This window comes from Aythya ferina (genome assembly GCF_964211825.1).
Source record: "Aythya ferina genome assembly, chromosome: 24".
Taxonomy (NCBI): Eukaryota; Metazoa; Chordata; class Aves; order Anseriformes; family Anatidae; genus Aythya; species Aythya ferina.
The window spans coordinates 3,952,987-3,974,218 of record NC_140322.1 but is presented as its reverse complement, the minus strand read 5'-3'; the positions used below and the strand labels follow the sequence as shown (position 1 = coordinate 3,974,218).

The window sequence follows — 21,232 nt, the reverse complement described above, 5'->3', positions numbered from 1 at the left end:
CTTCTCCTAAGATGCTGTTGCCTGATTTGACTCAGGCTCATAGCCCACACACCAGAAACAAATACAGCCCCTACGACAGAGACCACTCAACAATCAAATCAACATGCCAAGTGGGTTTGCACTTCACGCCTTTTTTAGCAGCACCTAACCCTGACAAGAGGAAGAGGGCCTGAACAAAGCCATCGGCCCCTCACTGAGGCAGATCTATCACCTTACCTCACATGTGCTCTTCCTTCTGACAAGCGGAAGCCATTGCTGTGGAGATGGATGCCGTTGGACACCCCATTGGTAGAGGTTTTTCCATTCTGCACTTCTGAAGGTTAGAAAAAAATATATAATCATGCAATGGCTCAATGTAGATTACACAAACTAATCCCTGAAATATCAGGGTTACATTTTACGGCATAACGAAGCCAATGCCTCAGCCCCATTCAGAGCACAGTGAAAAAGAATTCCACGATGCCACACGTTCCTGTCTTCCAGACACCCAAACTTGATTTGCCTTCAGAGAATCCTTTAGGTTAGAAAGACCTTCAAAATCATCAGGCCCAACTGTCCACCTGACCTGACATCGACCTGACATCACGTCCCATCACTAAACCACATCCCTTAGTGCCATGTCCCCAGGTCTCTTAAATAAATGCCTCCAGGGATAGGGAAGCCACCACTTCCCTGGCAGCCCGCTCCAATGCTTTACCAATCTCTCCATGAAGAAATTCTTCCTAATATCCAATCTAAACCTTTAACATAGCAACTTCTTTCTAAATGCCTTTGTATTTTTCAGTGAGGAAAAAAAAAACACAGGCCCAAGTTGTTTAACATTTTATAGAACAAGGAAGATGAGTGGAACCACTGGAGATATCTAGTAAGGGAATTCCAGATGCTTTTTTCCTTTCTTTCTTTTCTTTTCTTACCCTATTGCTCAAGGAGCAGTTACAAACTGAAGCAATCCTCTGAAGGTCGCGCAGCCAGATCACTTGCCATTCTTATAGAAAAATATTCAAATTCAAGTTTTATAAATGCAGTTTATGTTATAGCTGGGAATACTCCCGCAGCCATTTCAGAGGCTGGGAAACTGGGGACTCTTTCCAAGCAGTCTACTGAACAGCTCGGAGCTTTCAGTGCGCAGAGACATGCATGCACACGAAGTTCAGCCTTTGTACAGATGCTGCTTTTTTCACAGCCCTTGCCTGAACTTTCTGTACCCAGAAGGGCGGAGCGTTTGCTGAAACTGCACCACGGTGAACCTGTTCAAACCCTGCTCTGCCATTTAAAGCATGACCTCACCAGATACCACAGCACGGATCACCCACATGCAGCCAAGGCAGAAGAGAACGGCAGGCAGGGCATCTACTCGCTACCAGGATGTGAGTGTTAGATTAAGGCCCAAGGCAAGCTGAGTACACAGGTTGAACTCTGCCAGAGTGCTCCGAGCACAGGGCTGAGCAGGGAACACTCCCTGATAAGAGAGAGCCAGCCTCTGCCCGGGGACAGCGTGCTGGACGTTCACTGCACGCTGCCTGCAGTATCTGCGTACGAACAGGCCCTGTAAGAAACAGGGCCAGGAATAAAAAGGCTCTTGGATTGACTTACTTGTGGAGTAAATGACTTTTTGAATCAACTATCTCACCACCAGGAAGGAGATTAGTGCCAGGCCAGACTCTCAGACCGGGGACGAGATTGTTCTGTCTCCTTCTAATGGGCGTTTAAAGGGGTAACGGCTGCACAGTTTGTAAGTTTATAAACGTAAAAGCAGCACACCATTTCCATGTTTGTCCACATACAAAGTATTTCCTCCTCAGTTAAAGGCAGGGTGGTAGGACCTCAATCACTCTACAAAGTCTACTTTATCTTGAGGAGAATGCTTAAAGCTATACCTAAGTTGACACACGCACACACCCCTCGACAGCTCATTTCTTCCCTCGAGACACATTTTGTCGCTATGCGTAAGGGTTTTAGAGCTCAGGGTATGAACTGCACTGCAGAAATTGCCCAGCAACAGCCATGTCATAATTCCTTTCCCTCATTCCTGCCCAGATGGGGCTGCACCCTGGAAAGAGTTGCATTGTACATGATTTCCCTCTGCCTTGCGCTCACTTCCATGACAGCATCACACTTACCCCCTGACGTGTGGCATTTCTTTGGGAGGAGGAAAGTGTATGGCCGCTGCTTGTAAGTTAGATCAAACAAATAGACCTGAGAGATCAAGAAAGAGAGTAAGACAAAAAAAAAATGTCAGTGATACATAGAGGCTTAAGGGACAGAAATAAAACAAGGCTAGATGTTTCCATGCTTGTTTTACTATTTCCAGTTTTTAACCTTCTTGTTTATAGACATGTTCGCACTGAATAACAGCAGTACCAGTGTCTTGTTGCATGCCAGCACTGGATTCAGAAAAGAACAGCACTGAGAAACAGGAGTCTCGTTTTATTCAAGAGGTACAAACCAACCTGTTCAAAAAGCTCCGACTCCAAGAAGATATTTTAGCCATTTAATTAATACAGTGATCATAAACAAATTGAAAGCTTAGTGGTAGAAAAGCAGTACACTAAACCAAGGTGTCTCTAAGCTGAAGCAAAGATTTCAGGAGAAACTTCAAACACAGCCCTGTGAAACCCTAATTTAGACTTGTACCAGTATAGGAATTGACAGCCCTTATCCATTCGTGTAATTCAGTACCTCCTCTTAAAGAGAAGTCCAAGCATAAGAAAGATCTCTAGAGGACAACCAGAGTAACCTGCTCACAAGGGAAGTTCCTACTTAATCCACGCTGATTAATACTGTCAGGAGGATTTTCTCATTTCACTGATAAGCTTTACAAAAGAGCCACAAATATCACCCAGTGCTTAAAATTAAAGCAATCAATATCGCAGGTGAAGTCCTTTGCTTCTGTAAGTTCCTTATGTACTAGATTGTATTACAGAAGCAGTTTGATGTTTCGGGAATGAGTTAAGATTTTTTTTTTCCTGCATCAGGAAAGGTCAGTTCCAGAACTTTTCTTTCTCTTCCAAGAGAAGGAAAAGTGAATTACAAAACCAGATCAAAATCCCACATAAATTTAATCACTGATAGCATAACAAATAAATCCCTAGTACCAGGCGTTCAGTCCAAACGCATCAGAGAACGGTTTAAAAGCCAACGATGTTACCCCACAGAGGGGTCACTACATCCGTTTTGAAGACAACCTACAGTGGCCCGACAAACACAGCCAAAATGTTAAACTTTCTACCAAACTTTGTCTTCTTACCTGCTCCCCTCCCATGTTGACTAAGAGCTCAGTGCCATCAGGACTGAAGGTGACATATGTGGCCACCAGAACTCTCAGCCGGTTGTTGTAGTCTGGAAGCTTCACTGGAAGGTGTCCTGTGGGGGGAAGAGGTCCATAAATATTAGTGTAATAGGAACTGTTGTCTTTGTCCTACATCAGCTCCTCCCTTTTACAAGAGGTTGTTAGGACAGCGAGGGCATGAAGCACACGCACCAAAGCGATTTTCCGTTTCCTACTGCTGTCTGTTGAATCCTTCCACCAGCTACCAAAACACTTAGATGTATGGAGCTGCCTTTTCACAAGTTCTAGATGCTATTTTTGCAAGGCCATTTCCATATGCAGACAAGACCAGATTACGACTATCTTGCTAACAACTGCAGGCTGCAGAACCCAGCAAATCACAGTTTTATGGATTCACTCAGGATTTAGCCTCCGTGATTTGTGGCCAACTGCAAACAAATAGCTCCTTTCTCAACTCTCTAATCACGTTTCCTTAATAAAGCTCTTAGCACAATCAAACCACGGCTCCTAAATATTCAGCTCACACAAGGGTTCTTTTGCTTCAGACAGCAGATGTGTTGCATGACCAATTCAGGGGACCTAAGAAATCCTCCAATGGGACTCATCAGAAGCAAGACTGTCAAAACTGGTCTGTTGAACATGCTGGTTTAAGATACTTAAAACAAAAAAAAAACATTTTGGGAAAAAAACAGTAAATGAGCACTGGAGTAGAATGACGTCTAGATTGCCCAGACACTGCATTGCTGACTCTTCATGTGCAGGATGAAGACAAGCCATTTCCCTTCTGTGCCAAGAAGATTTTTAAACAGCATCCTTGCTGGGACCTGTTCCAGAAGAATGTCTAGAGCCCTCAGGTTACCCAGTCCTTGACTTTCCAATGAAGCTGACAGAAAGACATTTACGCTAGACAAGGAGTAAGGCCAGCTCACCAACACACACTGCTGCCAAGTCAGGGAAGGTGGGCAGGTGGCGTAAGCAAGAATTCACAGCACAGAAGAGAAATAATCTACAATTTCACGGAACATTCATGTATTACACAAACACTTTTCCACGCAGTGGTTTCTTGTGTGATGGGCTGAACTCAGTTTCTTCAGGCATTAATTTAAAGCCCCATTGGTCACCCCCAGGACACGTCCCAGTACCTGCCACGTAGTACTGTGCTGCACCATCTGGGAGAGGTTTCTGCCGGTCACAGAACGTGTGTACTCCAGCCGAAGGACTCTGCTTCATGCTTTTTCTAGCCAGAAAGAAAAGCAGTTATAATCACAGCATTCAACTGCTGGAAGCCTGCTCTATGCTAACACTTCTTGTTCATACACAAGGGCAAGCCCTCATGCCCGTGCAGCTGTGCAGTCACAGACCTGCCTCCCATCACCCCAGTGTACTTACTTAGATAAAAAGGCTCTGTGGGTGCTAGAAAAGACTGGGTAAAACTGCACAGTGAGGCAGGCGAGTCCCAGATCATCACAACTCCCCCTTCCCCACTCACATGTGCCAAGAAGGCCCAGAAGAGCCAGCTGCTGTTACCTGTGGTTGTGGATCATGCGTATGTCGTAGAGCCGCACAAAGGGCCCACTCGCCCCCACCGCCAAGTAGTTGTTATCCTGGGGGTTGACTGTGAGGCATTTGGCCTCCACCAGCTGCCCGCAGTACTCCGTCAGGTCTATCAGGACTTCTGAACGCTTGCTGTTCTCCCGCAGATCATACTGCCTGCAAAGGGAAGGGAGAGTCAGCACATCTACCCTGCTCTGCAGCAACCTGTGTTTAATTATCTGGCTTGAATGCGAAGAGCTGACACTACCACTAACAGGCGTTTGTGCCACAGGTTACTGGGAGCAAACCAGTTCAGTAAACACTAGGCCCCAACATCAGGATAATCACTAACACCAGCTCTGTAACACGCACAGATCTAGTCAAGCTCCAAATTAGACTCCAGGCCATGACCTAACAAACAGTACACAGTATGAACACACTCTCGCAGTTGCATCTACTCATTAAGTCCCAACAACTCTGAAGGGAAGCTTCGCTCAGTGTTGTTCCTGCCTTCCTACCCTCCATTTGATACAGCTTTTCCCTTCTTGTCCTCCCTTTCCAGTGAAGGAAAGCAGAGGAGCTGGGTGAGTACTTATCAGAAGAATCTGCATTTCAGGAAGAATCTGCATTTCAAGATGAATCCTTTCAGCTTCAGGAAAGGGAGAGATTAGCTTGAGCTCTTTAGTACAGAGAGCCTCTCTCTAGATTTATGCTCAGCACATATCACAATGGATCCTAATCCAATTCATTTTGGGGCAGAACGCGTTCTGTACCTGATTAGCCCATCTTCTGCAGCACTCCAGAAGGTATTAGGCCACATGGGAGCTGTGGCAATCCGCTTAACTCTGTTTGTGTGGTCTCCGAACATGTGGATGGTTTCCTTGACAGTCAAGTCGTGGACGTGCACCTTGGAATCGGCAGCTCCCGTGATGAGGATCCGATCCCCCGAATGCGGCAAGAACTGCGGAAGACAGATTTGACATTCAGACCTGAGAGGTGCTGAGGCTCTTCACAAACACGCCGCTGAGCTTCCTTGGCAGGTCACAGAGCAGCTTGTTTTGGGAATGCAGGACGCCCCATGCTACCCCCTATATTCCACATGCACACTCAGGAGTCAGTAATGACAGTAGCACACAAAATGCTCTCACAGCAACACACAAAATGCTCTCTCCATCTCATATCTTTAACTCCTGATTTGCTACAACCATTTCCTTCGATTCTACAGAGGTAAGGAGCTAAGCCCAGGAGCTGCATGAACTAAGAAGCACAGGTATTAGATGTAATGCAATTTTTCCTAATGTTACAAATACTCAATGATTGGGGTTGAGGGAATGGATTGCTTGCACGAAAACATTTCCCAGCAACATTTCAAGAGCTACTCTCTGGCTGCTTTGGCTGCTGATTTCGTTAGTCATTTAGTCCTTCCACTCAAATACCTTGACAGAAAAGATGTTTGCAGTATGTCCTGTGTGCATAGAAAGGAGTTTCTTGTGGTGCAGAGGATCCCAGACAATGGTATGCTGGTCATCAGAGCCAGAGGCCAACAAGCTAAAAGAAACAGAAGAGAAGTATGCATCATGGACTCTTCTGTTCCAAGCTGTGACCAATTTCTGAGAGTGGTTTGACCACAGATAGCCATTAACCTTATTCAGCTCTAAGAAGCCCCCTTCCTTCCTCCTTTCTCAGCTCTGTTTTCTTGATGCTTTCCATTCAGCCAGTCCAAGGAAGTAAAGCAGCCAAATATCAACTCCATAGAAAATAAAGCAAGTTTTTTTTTTTGTTGCTTTAGCATCTTGACCCAGCTCACCACAGACTCAGATGGCACAGCAAAAACAATGGGAATATTGGTCAATAACAAAATGCAGGGCCTCCACTTCCCTCATTAGCCTGGCTGCATTAACTGCTCCCACATCACAGGCGAGCTCAAGCCAAGCCATTCATTCCTGGACTTGAGATGTGCCCAGGCAGTCCCAAGGCAGGACTCATTAAGTGATTCACAGACTGCTTTTTAAGTGCAGGGTGTGGCAGCATTGCAAGGTGCTCGTACATCTATCTTCTGTTAAAGCAAAAGAATCTGACATCTGCAGCCATCAGCTGTTTTAAATTATTTCCTTGGAGCCAGATCTCTCTCAAGTATGTGAAATTTTCACTGGTAAATAATTCTGAAGACTATCAGACAGCAGGCTTTGGATTTTACAAGAGGCATGTCAAGAAATGGAGGCTTTTTCTTCCATCCAGTTATTTTTCTTGGAGATGCTCTTTATTCTACTTGGTTAACCGAAATGTTCTCATGATGAGTTTCTCTCTAAAATTGCAGAGGGGGGTGAATGCTGCTGTGCCTCCCTCCCTAACGTGCACGTCCCCAGCGTCAGCATTTAGCATCACAGCGAAGGGGGTAGGGAAATGTCACTTCCTACCAGCTGGGCAAATCCTGAAGATCCATTATAATCCATAATGCCACTTAAGAGAAGAGAGCAGCCTTCAGCCTCCACTTCTTAGCCTGACCATCTCCCTTCTGAGCTCACTAAAGGGGCATTTCTAATAATATCCAGACATACCCAACAAAATAAAGCTTTTTCAAAGCGCGAGCTCTCCAAGTTCCCAACTTTGAGCTTGAGCCCTCAGCCATTTTATTAGGAATTTATTTATGGGAAGTAGCTCCTTACGATAAGGTGACCTACATGCTACTCTTGGGAGAACCTGGGTTATCACTCTGTTGATCCCCCGAATCACGTTGCATACTTACTCTCCTTTTTCGTTCCATTCTAGGCAGTTGACACACCCAGAATGACCCTGAGCAAAAAAAAAGGGGAAGAGAGTATTACACAAACTTCAGGCTTATCAAACAGAGCTGTTCTAAGACAAGGACGCAGCGAGCTCCCCACACATAACAACTTGTTCTAAAACAAGCAGCTTTTTATTCCGCAAAAGAACACCCACATGGCAGATAAACACCTCCAGAAAAGACAGACATGCTATAAGCAGCTGGGGTAGAAAAGACAAAATGAAACAAATAATAAAAAAAAAAAACACGTAGTGTTGAATAAAATGGCAGTTCAGCCTCAGAGGCTACTGATGAAATCCTGCTGTACACGTGGAAAGGTGACTTTGCTTCAAAAGCCCTTGGCTAGGCTGACAAATTACATGTGCAGGTTCTCTGGGATTGCAGGGAAAATGCAGTTTGGATAACTCTTTCGGAAGCACCTTGCTGCTCGGTGTCTGTGTCATACATCCTCAACCAAATTAGCTAACAACTGCAACGGGGAAGACTAGGAGAGCAGTGAGCAGCAGCTGAGAGGTGGCAGGAAAGGGAGACAGAAGAATCCTTTCCTCCCCCAAACCAAGACAATCTTAATGTGTGTTTTTTTAGGTTGTGTCAGACTGCAGTACAACAGCCCATTCTTTAGACAACACGTTACACTTCGGCTTTACAGCTGAGTATCTGGAGGAGTTGACAGCTGCCTTCTTCAGACAGCACTGTTAGGGTCAGTTGATGCACGCCCAAAGGCTCCAGCAGACAGTTTAGGGGGCTTAATAACCAGCACCTCTCTCCCATATAAAAGAGAACTCCGTACGCTCCAGCCCGCTGTACTTTCCACATCCAGCTGTACAGCCAGTGGCTGTGTTTGCTGTTTGAGCACTGCCCACTCACCTGCAGTTCTGCTTCCAGGCCCAGGCGTCGAATGAACGGGTCGGTGACATGATAGTGTCGCTCAAAGCCCAGGGCGCCCCTCTCCTGCACGAAGCAAATAAATGTCACACTGACTACAGCAAACAAAACGCTCCTTGTTCCCTTTAAGAGAAGATTCATGAGCCATAAAAATCAAGCAGGGACCTTGCCAGATATTGGGGTGTCCATAGCATCAGGGACATGTCCTGTAGAAGGAAGACATCGCTCACGGCATCTCCAGCCGCTTACACAGTTTGCAGTCCTTGCCCTGGACTGTTTTGAAATGATTTCTGCCTAATTGATGGGCTCCAGCTGGGCAGCTAAGGCAAGGTTTGAGGAAGCCAACACCAAGACCAAGTTGACAGCTTTGTGCCAGAAACAGAAGATACAAAAGAGCTCGAGTACGCCCGCCTCAAACCCTTGGCAAGGATTTCAGAAACAACTGACTCCTCAGACTGCAGAATCTCTCCTGAAGCACCAAAGATGACTTTGAAACTTGAGTCAAGCACTTGTAATCTCAGCATTCCCAGGTCATCCTCACCGTTCCCTGCATCTACCATCACCGCTGGGAAATGTAATGGGGAACACAACTGGACAGCATCCCCTAGAGATGGCTTATTTCATCAGAAACGGAGCAGGAGCGCATGGCTGCAGCACCACAGCACAGCCTGTTCTACAGGGAAGGGAACAGCTGCCACAGAACTGCGTCAGTACAAATGAAGGTGAAGAAAAGCAGGACAGTTGTTTCCCCTGTGATCTCACAGAGTTCACAGATGCATCAGCAGATGGCTTCGATGAAAGAAGGCCAACTGCAGAGGCAGGCATGAAGGAAAGGGAAGGCAAGTCGTATTTTGAATGGAACATCAAATGTCCGAGGAGATCCCTTCCCAGCACCTGACCCAGCCCCAGCCCTGTCCCGTGATGTACCACGGTCAGGTGAAGACAGCTTGAGCCTCAGTCATCGCTATTTACAGAGGAGAACACTGATGTCAAAAGCTGTCACAGTGCTAGGAACGCATCAGGAGTCACAGAACAGCCCCAAAGAACAAGCACAGCGTGCAGCCACTGCAGACCAATAGTGAACTGTGAACTCCATGTGCTAGCAGATATTTGAGAACAAAATGGAGACAGGTATAAGGAGATTGGAGGGGGAAAAGAAAAACAAAACAAAAAAACCCCCAGGCTATTATAGAAACTTCCATTACAAACTTCAAACCTCTTGACTTATCTCCATGGATAGTGTTCCCAGAACACTCCCAGGTCCAGCACAAGGTGCTGCAGTTATAATTTCTTGCTCCTGCAGCCTCAGTAGCTTTGTGAGGTCAGTGCAGCAGGATATTGCTTCTCCTGCAAGGAACTGTCAGACTTAGCAACCTTCCCAAGGTCACGGATGAAAGCCTAACAGAACAGACAGCGTGAAAAAGTCCCAGGCTAGCGCTCCAACCACAGACCCATCCCTTCCTTGTTAAGGCAGCAAAATAAATCTTTGCACATGGATTAAATTACAAGCTTACACAAGGTTTGGTACCAAACTGCACGGTGAACTGTGGCATCCCAGCTCCTAGTTCCTTATTCGGGCCCCTAACAGGCCACTTCTGTGAATTCTGATTACCAACAAAGCTGCAAATGATTTAAGGCCTCCCAGTCCAAGCAGTAATTGTCTATTGTGTCTGCTGGAGCTAGTCCTTTCACGTTAAGAGATATTTCACTAAGGCAGCCATCAGATGACTGATCTGACCACAGAAGTTTCTCCCTACACAAAGGAAGCAAACACATCACTCTTTAAAGAAAAAAGAGACGGCAAAAAAAGACAGAGACACAGAGAGAGATCATTAGCCTCACTACAGTCAGAAAATACCTTTGATGGCAAGATCACACAAAAAGAACACAAAGAAGTCGGAAAAAAAAACTCGTGGGGGAAGCTAGCTAAGGGTCCTTTATGTTGCCCAAACACAAGCAGTCAGATTTCTCTCTTCAGCGGTGTACTGTAAAGGAACAGAGCTGCCAACGTGGAACCAGTCTGGTGCGTTCCTGCTAGGGAGAAGGATTGTGTTCTCATTATGCCATGCTTCGCCCCAGCTCCTCATTAAGGACAACGCTAGGTCCTGTGCGTTTGTTCTCTTCAGCTCCTTATGCAGCTGATCAACACGCAGGTGGCAGGATCTCTTCAGAAGCACAGGCAACACCACGAGTATTTCCCAGCCCCGCGTGAACGCTGCTTCTCCACCAGCTCCCCGCTCAACACGAGCGGATGTTTGGCTGACACGTACCTTGATCTGCCTGTGGATGATGTCTCTGGTAATGTTTGCTTTTGCCATCTTCTTGCAAGAAGCTATCGGAAGAGCCGCTGTGCATCCAAGCATGCCAACAGAGCCAAGATCCACACCAAGGGCATTTAATTACCTGCAGAACACAAGAGGGAGCAAACAGACAGGCAAACACGTTAGGACGTCCATACAAACGGGGAAGGATGACCCACCCCAAATAGCAGTGGCCAGGAACTGAAGGATTCTCTACAAAGGCTCTTTGCAGAAACTCAAGGATGGGCAGGAGCAACCCAGGACTGAAGGACACCCGACCTAGGAGGTCACCCCCAGTTTGCAGACAAGTTCAAGAAGAGAGGAACTCCAGGACAACATCAGCCTCAAAAAGCCATGCAAAGAGACCCTGCAAGTCCGGGGTCAGGACGCAGCCTGTTCCACAGTTTCCACCTTTGTATGTGCAGCCTACTTATGTCCAGTTTTGCTTTTCCCATTTCCCAAAACCAACAAGAATTATTACACCGCGAACCTATAAGGCAGTGATATTTTCGGCCACCTCTCCTCTTTTATTTACTATATTTGATTATTATTTATTTTTTTAATTAGAAAGTAAATTTACTGTATTTGGTCATAGCAACTATTATTATAATAAATAATCAATTATGTGTTCCTTAGAAGCCACAACAGCCAACACTGTCATCAGAACACCCCGTTACATTAACAATAAAAAGGGGTGCCCTTTTTTAGTTGTATTTTAGAAAAAATTAGAGATTTCCGCATACTTATGGAGCTCCACATTGAATTCACTCCCCTAAACAACTGAAACCCTGTAAGATCAGCTACACTGCTAGAAAATCTTCCAGCTGCAGGGTTATTGTCACAACCCTGCTCCAGTCAGGCTACCTAGCAGAACACCAGCTCGTCTCTGCGAAATGATGTCATTCACCTCATTTCCATACCACAAACCTTGTGCTGTCCCATTTTGGTATTTCTATAGTTCTCTGAAAAAAAAAAAACAACTCGTATTTTAAACACCATTTTGTCCTACATAAGCCGAGAGTTTTAAATTCCCTTTAACGAGCAGTCGCGAGCAGAACAAGCCGAAATATTCCAACGAGTCCTCCTGAACGAGGAAATGCTGATTCACCCAAACGAGGACGTTTCACAGAAACGCAGCACCCAACAGCTCCGCTGAGTTCAGCCTGACAAACACTGCCCCTGCTGGTCCAGCCACCAGTTTGGGTCAAACGAGGGCTTTTTGGTCAATGCCACAGCTGACCCTACAAGTCTCGAGGCTCCTGCACCTCGGCGTGCCCCACTCCAGCTCCACCTGGCTTTGGGCAAAGCATCAGTGTGTGGGCATTTCCCCGTGGTGCCGGTACCAGGAGTCCACCTCTCTTCCCAGCTTGCAGACTTGCCTCCAAGCGGAGGCTCTGAGCTCCTTCCTAGCTCAGCTGGCTCCCCCACGCGACCCTGTAGTGAACGCAGAAAGGACATTAAACCTACGGGTGGCAAGGAACGCCATGCAAACTGCAGATCAGTCGTGTAGCGGGCTCCTAGGCAGGATTTAGGGCAGCTGTAGGAGCTCTCAATACAGCACAGAAAGGCAGAGCTGTTTGAGGAGCTCTGAAGATCTCCCTGCTGCAGCAAGCAGCCCATATGGTTGTGCTCGAGCCCTGTTTTGTCCATGCTGAGGCCAAAACGGATGAAATTCCCTCAGCCTTGGGCGCAAGGCAGCAGGAGGGGAGGACCCAGCACCGTGTGGCCACTTGCAGCCAGCACGTGGGACCAACTCCTCCCTGGTGTGAGCACTGGCAGCCACCTCACCCACACCACGTGTAATTTCCCCAGCAGACACATCCCAGTAAGACCACAGCCTCCACACACCTCCAGCTCACTGCAGAGGAAGAAGCTCGACCCGTTCCCCATCCGCTGAGCTCGTGCTGCACCCCATCGCCTGCTCAGCTGAAGGACACTGGATCAGAGCTCCTTGAGAATCCGCTGGCCTGAAACTGTCCTCGATCACCAGATCTGGTGTGCGTGTGCTTCTCCAGTGTGCCATCACGTTGGCACTTCAGCCAAGTTTCTTCTGCTGCAGAAGTAGCACCAGGAAAGCCAGCACGCACGCCCAAGAAGGGACTTTCGTGTTTTAAGCTTCCTAAACGTTATTACCCTCCTGTTAAGTACGAGTCGCCTCACTCCCAGGCTTAATGGCAAGAGGCAGGGCTGTGAACGCATCTCCTCATCAATATTTCACGCCAGTTCCTGTCGTAGGATGACGAGGCTATCACATTTTGATACCTATCCTCTGCCTTTCCACGCGAGCTTAGAGCTGGCATCGTTCTGCCTGCTGATGGAGACCAGGTCTGCAAGGGGACAGCAGCAAAGGGCTCTCCCTCCTTCCTTCCCTCCCTCCTGAGCGCAGCCCCATCCTTCCACAAACCCACTGGGACACACGAGTGTTTCCTCCACCTGTAGCTACAGCAGGGCAGAGACCTTCATCCCCCCCAGCCAGGATCCGAATCTCTCATCTCCCTGCTCCAGACCAGCTTGGTTTTCTCTGGATCTCAGGAGGTCTCTCAGGGCTAAAACCAAACCAAAGCAGAGCAGGCAGTCGCCTCCCAGCTGACAAACGCCCAGTGCTCTTCTCAAGACCCCTGGAAGTGTTTCTGTCCCATCTCTTACCTCTAGTCGTGGCTAATTTCTGAACAGCTCCTTTTTATTCAACCCCAACCTGCCACGACAGCTCACCCAGTGCCCTGAAGCACACGCCTGGAGGAACGAATGTTGTTGGAAAGGCACAGACCTGCCACACTGCAATTTGCTTCTCAATAAGTTACTGCAAACCCACTGATAATGCCATAAATCTACTCTTTGACTGTACGAACGGGATGTTCGGAAGAAAATACAAGCATCAGAATCCCCCTGCTCCTTAACACAGACTCAAATTCCCTTCCTCTCCAACAAAGCCTCTTCTGCCACGAAGCTGTACGCGTCCTGGAGCTCATTTCATGCCCATCTTCTGCAGGAGCACAGGAACACACTGCAGGTTGGTATCTCTGTGAGTGTTTTTGGGATTGCAGCTGTGCTGTGGAGCTTCCCAGCAGTAACTCGGAGGTGTTCGTGGCTGATCATCCTCCAGCAGGTCCCAGCAAGAGACCAACATCTTAACTCTAGCTCTGAACAGTTAAAGGTCAACAAAATCACCCATGAGATCAGTCCTTTGCTTGACAAAGTTGGGTGAACAAGGGTTTAAAACGAAACATTTGATGCAAAACTGACTTTAAAGGTCCCACTGCCAGCATCCAAGGCTGCACACCAGCACGTTGCTGAGCGGCTGCCATACCTGAGATGCCAATGCAAACTTTCTAGTGTTTGACTATTAAAAAAAAAAAAAAAGACAGGCCTGGAAAAAAACAGTCAAATGGGTAAACATGAGTCTAAGGTGTCTCTCTTGCTGACACAGAGGTTTGAGTGAATGCTGTTACACGCTTAAAGGCCTCCCACAACACACACGTGCTTGGCCAAGGGGACTCGTGGAGCTTTTCTTGCTGTTTTTTTGCTGCTCGACAGGTATTCAGCAGTAAGAAACCACCGCTGCCAAGTCTTTGGCAAGCTTAAATGACTGTGGAATCACAGGCTAGGAATTAAGGAGTCCCAAACTCCCATTCCAGGCCAGACTTTTTCCATCAGGCCCAGCCGGTCACAGCCCCGGCCCCACACTCACCACAAATACCTCGTTCTTCACCACACCGTTGCGCACGTAGGTCAGCAGCCTGTGATTTAGTTAAAAACTGACCCCAGTATAAAGCACGAAAACCCCTAAGGCTTGTAAGTCTCCTGGAAAGTAACCACGAATAACTGGAGAAGAAAAAGCAGGGCCTCCGAACCCTTCCAGTCACCAAATCCCTTCAGAGCCCTGTCCAAACGTCCCCCCAGAGGGGCATCGCTCCCTATAGGGCATTTTTTGGCAAAACCTCACTGCCGTACAAGTTCTGCTCGCTTTCCAAACATCCTTTCCTAACCACTCGTGCAGTTCCCTGGCCGTTCACTACACCAGCACAACCAGCTCACGGAACAAGAGGATTGCGTCCCGCTTACGGAGCAATTTGGGATAAATCCGCGCTGTTGGTACCAGCGATGACCACAGAAGCAGCTCCACTTTGCCTACACCTAAGAGACCACCGAGAGCTTTTCTGCTCCTTTATTACACGACCACTGCAGCACGTTTCACCGCCAGCCTTCAGGAGCATCTCCACCAGCCCATCCCAGCACCAGCCCCTTCTCAAAGCGCACCCTGAAGCCCGGACCCTGTCCCACCTGCAGTTAGCGCTGGTTCACTTCTCCGACCCTCCTGCAGCGCAAAGCTCCAGAGACAAATAAACCCCAAACTTTCGCAACGCTTGGCCTCTAAATCCGCAGTCAAAAATTAACAAGCCACAGCTTTCTGCAGGCTGCGCTCTCGAGACCTGCTAGGGTGCATTGGCACTGACGGAAACTGAAGGGTTTCCAGGGAGAGAACTCTTCCAAAGAGAGCTTTGGGGAGGGGGCGCTTCCAAGATTTTTGGCTTTTCCCCAGCCGGCTCTCCTAATTTTCCTGAAACACTCGCTCGAAGTCTAGGAGCAAAGCGTTGACACCCGTAACGCGAACAACTCCATCCTTTTACTATCAAACAGTCCCAAAGCAGCCGGTGTTGGAGGGGTGTTCTTGTGCCTCAATATTTCCCCTCACAGAGCCACCCACACGCCCCCGCCCCACTCACACACACGGCGAGGCAGCGCCACGGCCGAGCACCCCGCAGAGCTGAGCTCCAAAGTCCAAAGCTCTGGCCTGCTGCCCTCCCAAAAAGCTCCAGCAACGCGGACAGCGGCCCCAAAGCAGCCAGGCCCTGCTCTCAGCTGAGCGACGCGACCCCAAACCCTTCGGATGCGCCCGCATTTCTCAGTCCCTGAACTCAAGGTCATCGGAAAACAAAAAGCACCGGCTCACAGCCCGCGAGTCCTAGCGGGGAGGTGATTCATCCCGAGGGAAGATCCCTCTTACCCTCCCCTCCAGCATCTATAAACGCCTTCAGTTGTCCAAACACCACCAGGACCCAGCTCAATCCCTCGGCGGGCTTCTTTAGGCTCACACCTCACTTTCCCTGCCCCCTTTACCTTGACTTTCCAAGAGGCCACGGCTCAAACTCAAAGATACATGGCCGGATTTCTAACGAACCCAGGGAAACGAGAGGAAGAGACCTCGTTAGCGAAAAGGCGGCTCTGCTACAGCTGGAGGAGCTGCCAGGAGCAGCAGCAGCAGCTCCCCAGGACAGACGGCCCCGCAGGCAGCTCCAGGGGAAGGAGCCGCTTGCACCAGGACAGGAAAGACCTGAACCCATTGCAGGTGGGCAGCAGAAGGGGGGGCTTTGAGAAGCCCACCCCGCAGCGCTCCGGGCTCCATCCTGCAGCTGACGTGGTGGGGAGAAGGGGAAGGTGCGAGAGCTGCCCGGTGCCTGAGCCACTTGGCCCCAGGAAGGAGTTTAATGGGATCAGGGAGCCAAGGCCGGGCCCCTGCACAGGTAAGGGGTTGCAGGGTGCCCAGTGGGGTCGGGGAGAGTCCCACGGGAAGGGCTGGGGGGGGAGAGAGGGGCTGGGGGGGGCAAAAGGGGAGGGGGTAGAAGGGCTGGGGGTGCTGGAAAATAGTGGGGTGTCCAGGAGGGATAGGGAATATGGACTGGGGGGGGCTGGGGGGTACCTGACAGGGAAGGGGGGGCACTGGGGGGGGAAACTGATAGGGGAGGAGGGCGTGGGGGGGGGAACTGATAAGGAAGGGGGGTATGGGGGGGAATTATTGACAAGGAAAGGGGTATGGGGGGGGCACTGAGAGGGAAAGGAGATATGGGGGGGTTAGCAAACAGGGAAGGAGGTAAAAGGGGGGGGTCACTGATAGGAAAGGGGGTGTAAGGGGGGGTCACTAACAGGAAAGGGAGTAGAAGGGGGGGGTCACTGAGAGGAAAGAGGGTACAAGGGGGGGCACTGAGGGGGAGGGGGTACAAGGGGGGGGATAACTGACGGGAAAGGGGGCACGGGGGGGTCACTGAGAGGGAAAGGGCTGCGGGGGGAATGCAAAGGGCACGTTAAGGGGGGGGAGCTGACAGGGAAAGGGACACGGGGGGGGGCGTGTCACTGAGGGGGTTGGGGGGGGGTCCCGTGGTCCCGTTACCTGTCAGGCCTCCCGGCGGCGGGCGCAGCGGGCAGCGGGAGTTGCGCGGCTCCATCCATGCGGGGGGGGCGACACCGGGAGGGGGCGACACTGAGGGGGGGGGGGGACACACGGAAACGGGGCCGAGCGCGGAGAAAGGGGGGGGGGGAGAGAGAGAAGCCAAAAGGGCCCCCCCTTAAAGCGTCAGGGGCCGCGGCCCGGCTACGAGGAGGTCCCTTGGGAGCGGGGAGGGCCCCTCAGGAGCGGCCCCGGCCGTGCCCCCCCGCCCCGTGCCCCGGTGCCCCCCCTCCGCCTGTCCGGGGCTCAGCAGCACCCCCCCGCCGCCACAGCCGCCGCCGCCCGCCCTACGCATGCGCTACGCCAACTGCGCCACCACCCCCCCGGCACCCGCCACGGCCTCAGCCCCGCGCAAACGGCGCAAATCGCTTTCGAGAATACCTTCCCCTGCCCGTCCTGCCGAGGGACGCCGCCCCGTGATTGACAGCTCGCCCCCGAGCCAACGGGAAAAAGGGGAGAGGGCGCTTCGGGAGGGACCGGCCAATCGGCGAGGCGGGGGGGCGGGACGTGTGCCGCGCGAGGGCTGCTGGGAGTTGTAGTCCGCGGAGGGGGCTAGGCCCCGGGCCTCCCCTCACGCAGTCCCCTCACGGGGCTCCCGGGGCCCGCGGCGGCCCCCGCGGCGTCTCCCGGCCTCCCCCCGCCGCCGCCCGCCTGCGGGCCGGGAGCCTCCGGGCTGTGCCTCGGTGGCCACGGCGGTAGCAAGGCCAAGGCCTGGGCTCCCCGTCAGCCTGAGAGTGTGTCCCAGTGGAAATCCTCACCCCCAGCCCGACCCCAGTGCCCCTTCCACAAGCAATTCCCACCCGGTGCGCCTCAGGCTCCCCCAGGCAGCACAAAGTTATTTTTCTTATGAGGAGAAATAACCTTGTACAAAGAGCCAGGGGGCGGCAGTGTTCACAAAAAACCTTCCCTTCGGCCTTCCAGCTGCCGTGGGACGCCCAGAGGTCCAACACTGCTGGACACAGGGGAAGCAGCGCTCCTGACACCAGGAGGCTGTGAAATAAAATATTTCAGGAGTTAAACATTCATCCCTCTGTGACTCACATCCCCAGCTAAACGTCCTGAAGCCTATTAATAAACTTTAATGAATAAACTCTCGTTGAGAACTTTGTTTTACAGCTCCGAGATAAACCCGGCTGCTCAACAGAAGGAAATCGCTACTCCCCTATTCTTTGTTAACACAGCAAAAAGCCTCTTAGCTCAGTTATCTGCGAGCTTGAGGAATTTCCCATATACCTCTCAATTTATAAAGGACAGATCAACCATTAGCTTTAACAATTTGTCTTCATCTCGTAACCCATTAATTTATTTAGCTGTGGTCAAAGTTTTTACAGGAGATAATTAATTGTTGCCTCTGCGTCTGTCCAGGCTCTTTTAATTAAACAAAAAATAATCGGTATCCATCACTACCATCTGTACAACAGGGTTTTATCTTCTTTTCTCAGATGCTGTCCTCATGGGGATCTGAAGCTCCACGCAAAAATCCGTCAGGCTTCAGATGCCCTTGACATGTAAGTTTTGCTTGCTGACAGCGAGGAAAGTGGGGCATGGAAGGCTTGATTTTTTTCAGAGCTGGTGATAGACATAACAGTGGCTGAAGTCAAGGAGAGCCTGGAAATTCAGAGCCTCACTCTGAATTGCAGATCCGCAGAGTTTAAGGAACTCGCTGTGGTCACAAAGGGAACTGGAGGCATGTTGGGGAATGTAAACATGGCTTTCTCATCCCAGCACCCGATGTTGTTCCATATAAACACCACCATGGTGAGCGTCCTCATGAAATAGGGTGGCTGGATTTTCAGTCTCAAGAAACAGACAGGGAGGAAGGAATAAAACTGCCTGAGAGTTGGACTTGGCCTGCTTATTACACGAGGGAAAATAATTTAAGTCAGACAGAAGGCATTACTTAATGCTGTTAATAAGTACACGTCTCCTGTCATCAATGTATGCTGCACATATGTATGCAAACACACACAAAAAATAGCGTAAAAAATGTAGAAAATTCATGATAAAGTTAAGTTTTCCACACTGTGACAGAGTGAGGCAGTCACAGTGAACATGAACACAGGTTTATAGGTGTAGACCTTGCTCTGTGAGAGAGAAGCAACACGGTTTGTCTTGCAGACATCAGATAAGGAGTGCTGGAGCTGGACCAGATATTTTTTTTTCAGGCAGAAATGGTTCAACTAAAGCAGCTGAAATAAAATTTAGTGGCATGCATTCTTTACTTTCCACTTAACTCTGTTGTTTATTGGAGCAGACCAGAGAAAAAGAAAATCATTTGACAGCCTGACCTGCATCCACTTTGCCCAGCCAATTGTGAGTTGGAAGCTGGGATGGGGGAACAGCAGCAAAGTATAAACCAAGAGGTAGTTGTGCCGAGTTCATCTTTTTCAAATAAATACACAGAGGATGAGAAAGAAACAGCTGCGTCCAATATAGAAATAGACTATACATGTATAAAAATACTCTTGTAGCCAGCGTGGACTGCAGCCAGTATGTACAGCAAGGTTTGCATTCCTGGCTTCTTTGAGCAAATCTACAGAAAACGGTTCCCTTCTCTCGTGTGTCTGCCTGGGTTTGCCTCCCTGAGCAATGTAAAAGATGTTTACCTTTTGATGATTAATGTCCTCTGGAAAATATTCAGACGCTCTGGTCAAAGCCTTGCTGCAGATTCAATATGAGGGCTGAATTCTGCATGACTTGGATGCAAACACAGCTCTGGGCATTTGCTGGGTACTGCATCAGTGTGTGCTGGGTTGTGAAATAGCGTGCTTCTGTGGCCTGGAGGAGCCTGGGTCAGTGCAGGTGCCCAGCTACACGGCTGCTTGAAGGAAAGAGGTGCAAAGTATTTCCAGGGACACACTTGTCTTTCCAAGGAAGACAATTATGAAGTTAAATGCGGAGGAGCTGTATCCACAGTGTGTGATTTTGCTCTCCAGGATACAATAGGATAAGCTCTGGTGTATTATAACTTATGCAATTTGCTTGATTGGACATTTTAAAGCTCCAGGTGCCCATTCATGCAGTAGTTTTGCTCTCCCTTTGCAGGCCAAGCAGCTCAAGCCTCGTTACGCTCCCTCCCAGCGCGAGGGTGGTGCAATTTCCAAGACTCTCAAGCGGGCGTCTTGGCTGGGCCATAAAAAGCTGCAGGTAAAGGGACTCCTCTCATGGCACACGAGCTAGAAATTGCTGGAAAAAAGCACCAAGGCAGCAGCCCACAGGCCCTGATGGGGATATTTGCCATTATCAGAGCACTGCAGAGACGATTCATTAACTCCAGTACGCGGATTTAATTGAATGTCTCCAAGTCTTTGTGTCCCGATCAGGAGGAAGCTCTCTCCCCTTTGTCAAGAATTTGCACCAACTTAAGTCATTTCCAGAGCACCAGCCTGTTCCATAGGTTGAAAGGCCTCTGTCCAGCCAGCGTTATTCAGCCAGGCGAGTGCAAGCACGCTCCCAAAGTAGCAAGAAGTTAATTTGATGCTGCATCCCCCACTGGCAAAGGTACAATGGTGAGATACGAGACGGTTCGTGCCAGCCCACCACGGCTGTTGATTGATCTAGGCGTGATGAGGTGGACGAATCTGACCCAGTTATTTCAAGGGAACACTGTACCGGTTTTAGCTTCTCAGAACTGTTTCTGAAAGAAAACCAGAGCCAGTGTTTGCTCCTGAAGCAGCGTCTAGTTGCCTGCGTGTTCCCAGCACCGATCCTGCTGCAGCTGAGACACAAATTAGCTGCCATAGTCTAGGATCAGGCTTCTCACCCAGTTATGACTAAGCTCTTTCAAAAGGAGAAACATTCAGGATTTCTTGCTTAATTGGTAAAACAGATTAATTTGACTATTGAGAACATAACCAAGCGGAAGAGAGGAATTGACACACCTAGCTGGTTCCTGCTCAGGCTCGTGATTCACGTTAATTGATGGGTCACGTTTGTCGTTGATCATTTCCACCAGCAACACGGCGTGCTCCCTCTTCCCGCCCAGGTCTGCCAGAGGACGAACGTCGGCGTTTCCTGCAGCTTTCCCCAGGCACCATCACTGGTAGCTGATGCCATTTTAAAAGAGGAACGTCACTGATTGAAACCAGCAAGTGAAACCTTCAAAGCTCTTGGGTTGTAGCTGCCACGTGCCTTGCCAAGAACCCACATCTTTCTCACACCAAGTGCCCCCAAGGATCAGGGGCTGCATCTTTAACAAAAAGCTCCATTTCCCCTGA

At 49.5% G+C, this 21,232-nt stretch overlaps 1 protein-coding gene and 1 long non-coding RNA gene across 4 annotated transcripts in view; one reads left to right on the top strand and one right to left on the bottom strand.

Moving 5' to 3' along the window:
- Positions 1-17,481, bottom strand: part of WDTC1 (WD and tetratricopeptide repeats 1) — a 26,263-nt gene extending 8,782 nt beyond the window's left edge. Inside the window, exons 1-11 of one of the 2 annotated variants that reach the window (XM_084497304.1) lie at positions 17,397-17,481; positions 10,763-10,895; positions 8,475-8,558; positions 7,569-7,615; positions 6,259-6,370; positions 5,596-5,783; positions 4,817-4,999; positions 4,432-4,526; positions 3,248-3,363; positions 2,121-2,196; positions 217-313 (exon numbers count right to left, since the gene is read on the bottom strand). In XM_084497304.1, the coding sequence (XP_084353430.1) occupies positions 217-313; positions 2,121-2,196; positions 3,248-3,363; positions 4,432-4,526; positions 4,817-4,999; positions 5,596-5,783; positions 6,259-6,370; positions 7,569-7,615; positions 8,475-8,558; positions 10,763-10,855 (1,091 nt within the window). In that variant the 5' untranslated portion in view covers positions 10,856-10,895; positions 17,397-17,481. Of the gene's footprint in view, positions 1-216; positions 314-2,120; positions 2,197-3,247; positions 3,364-4,431; positions 4,527-4,816; positions 5,000-5,595; positions 5,784-6,258; positions 6,371-7,568; positions 7,616-8,474; positions 8,559-10,762; positions 10,896-16,958; positions 17,260-17,396 lie in introns of those variants that run through there. The other variant, XM_084497303.1, reaches the window with a different exon arrangement.
- Positions 15,912-21,232, top strand: LOC311423384. 2 transcript variants are annotated; one of them, XR_014685693.1, is made up of 2 exons: positions 15,912-16,314; positions 17,937-21,232. It is a non-coding gene; the product is annotated as an uncharacterized lncRNA (long non-coding RNA). The 2 variants fall into 2 exon arrangements; XR_014685694.1 differs by having other exon boundaries at positions 17,288-21,232.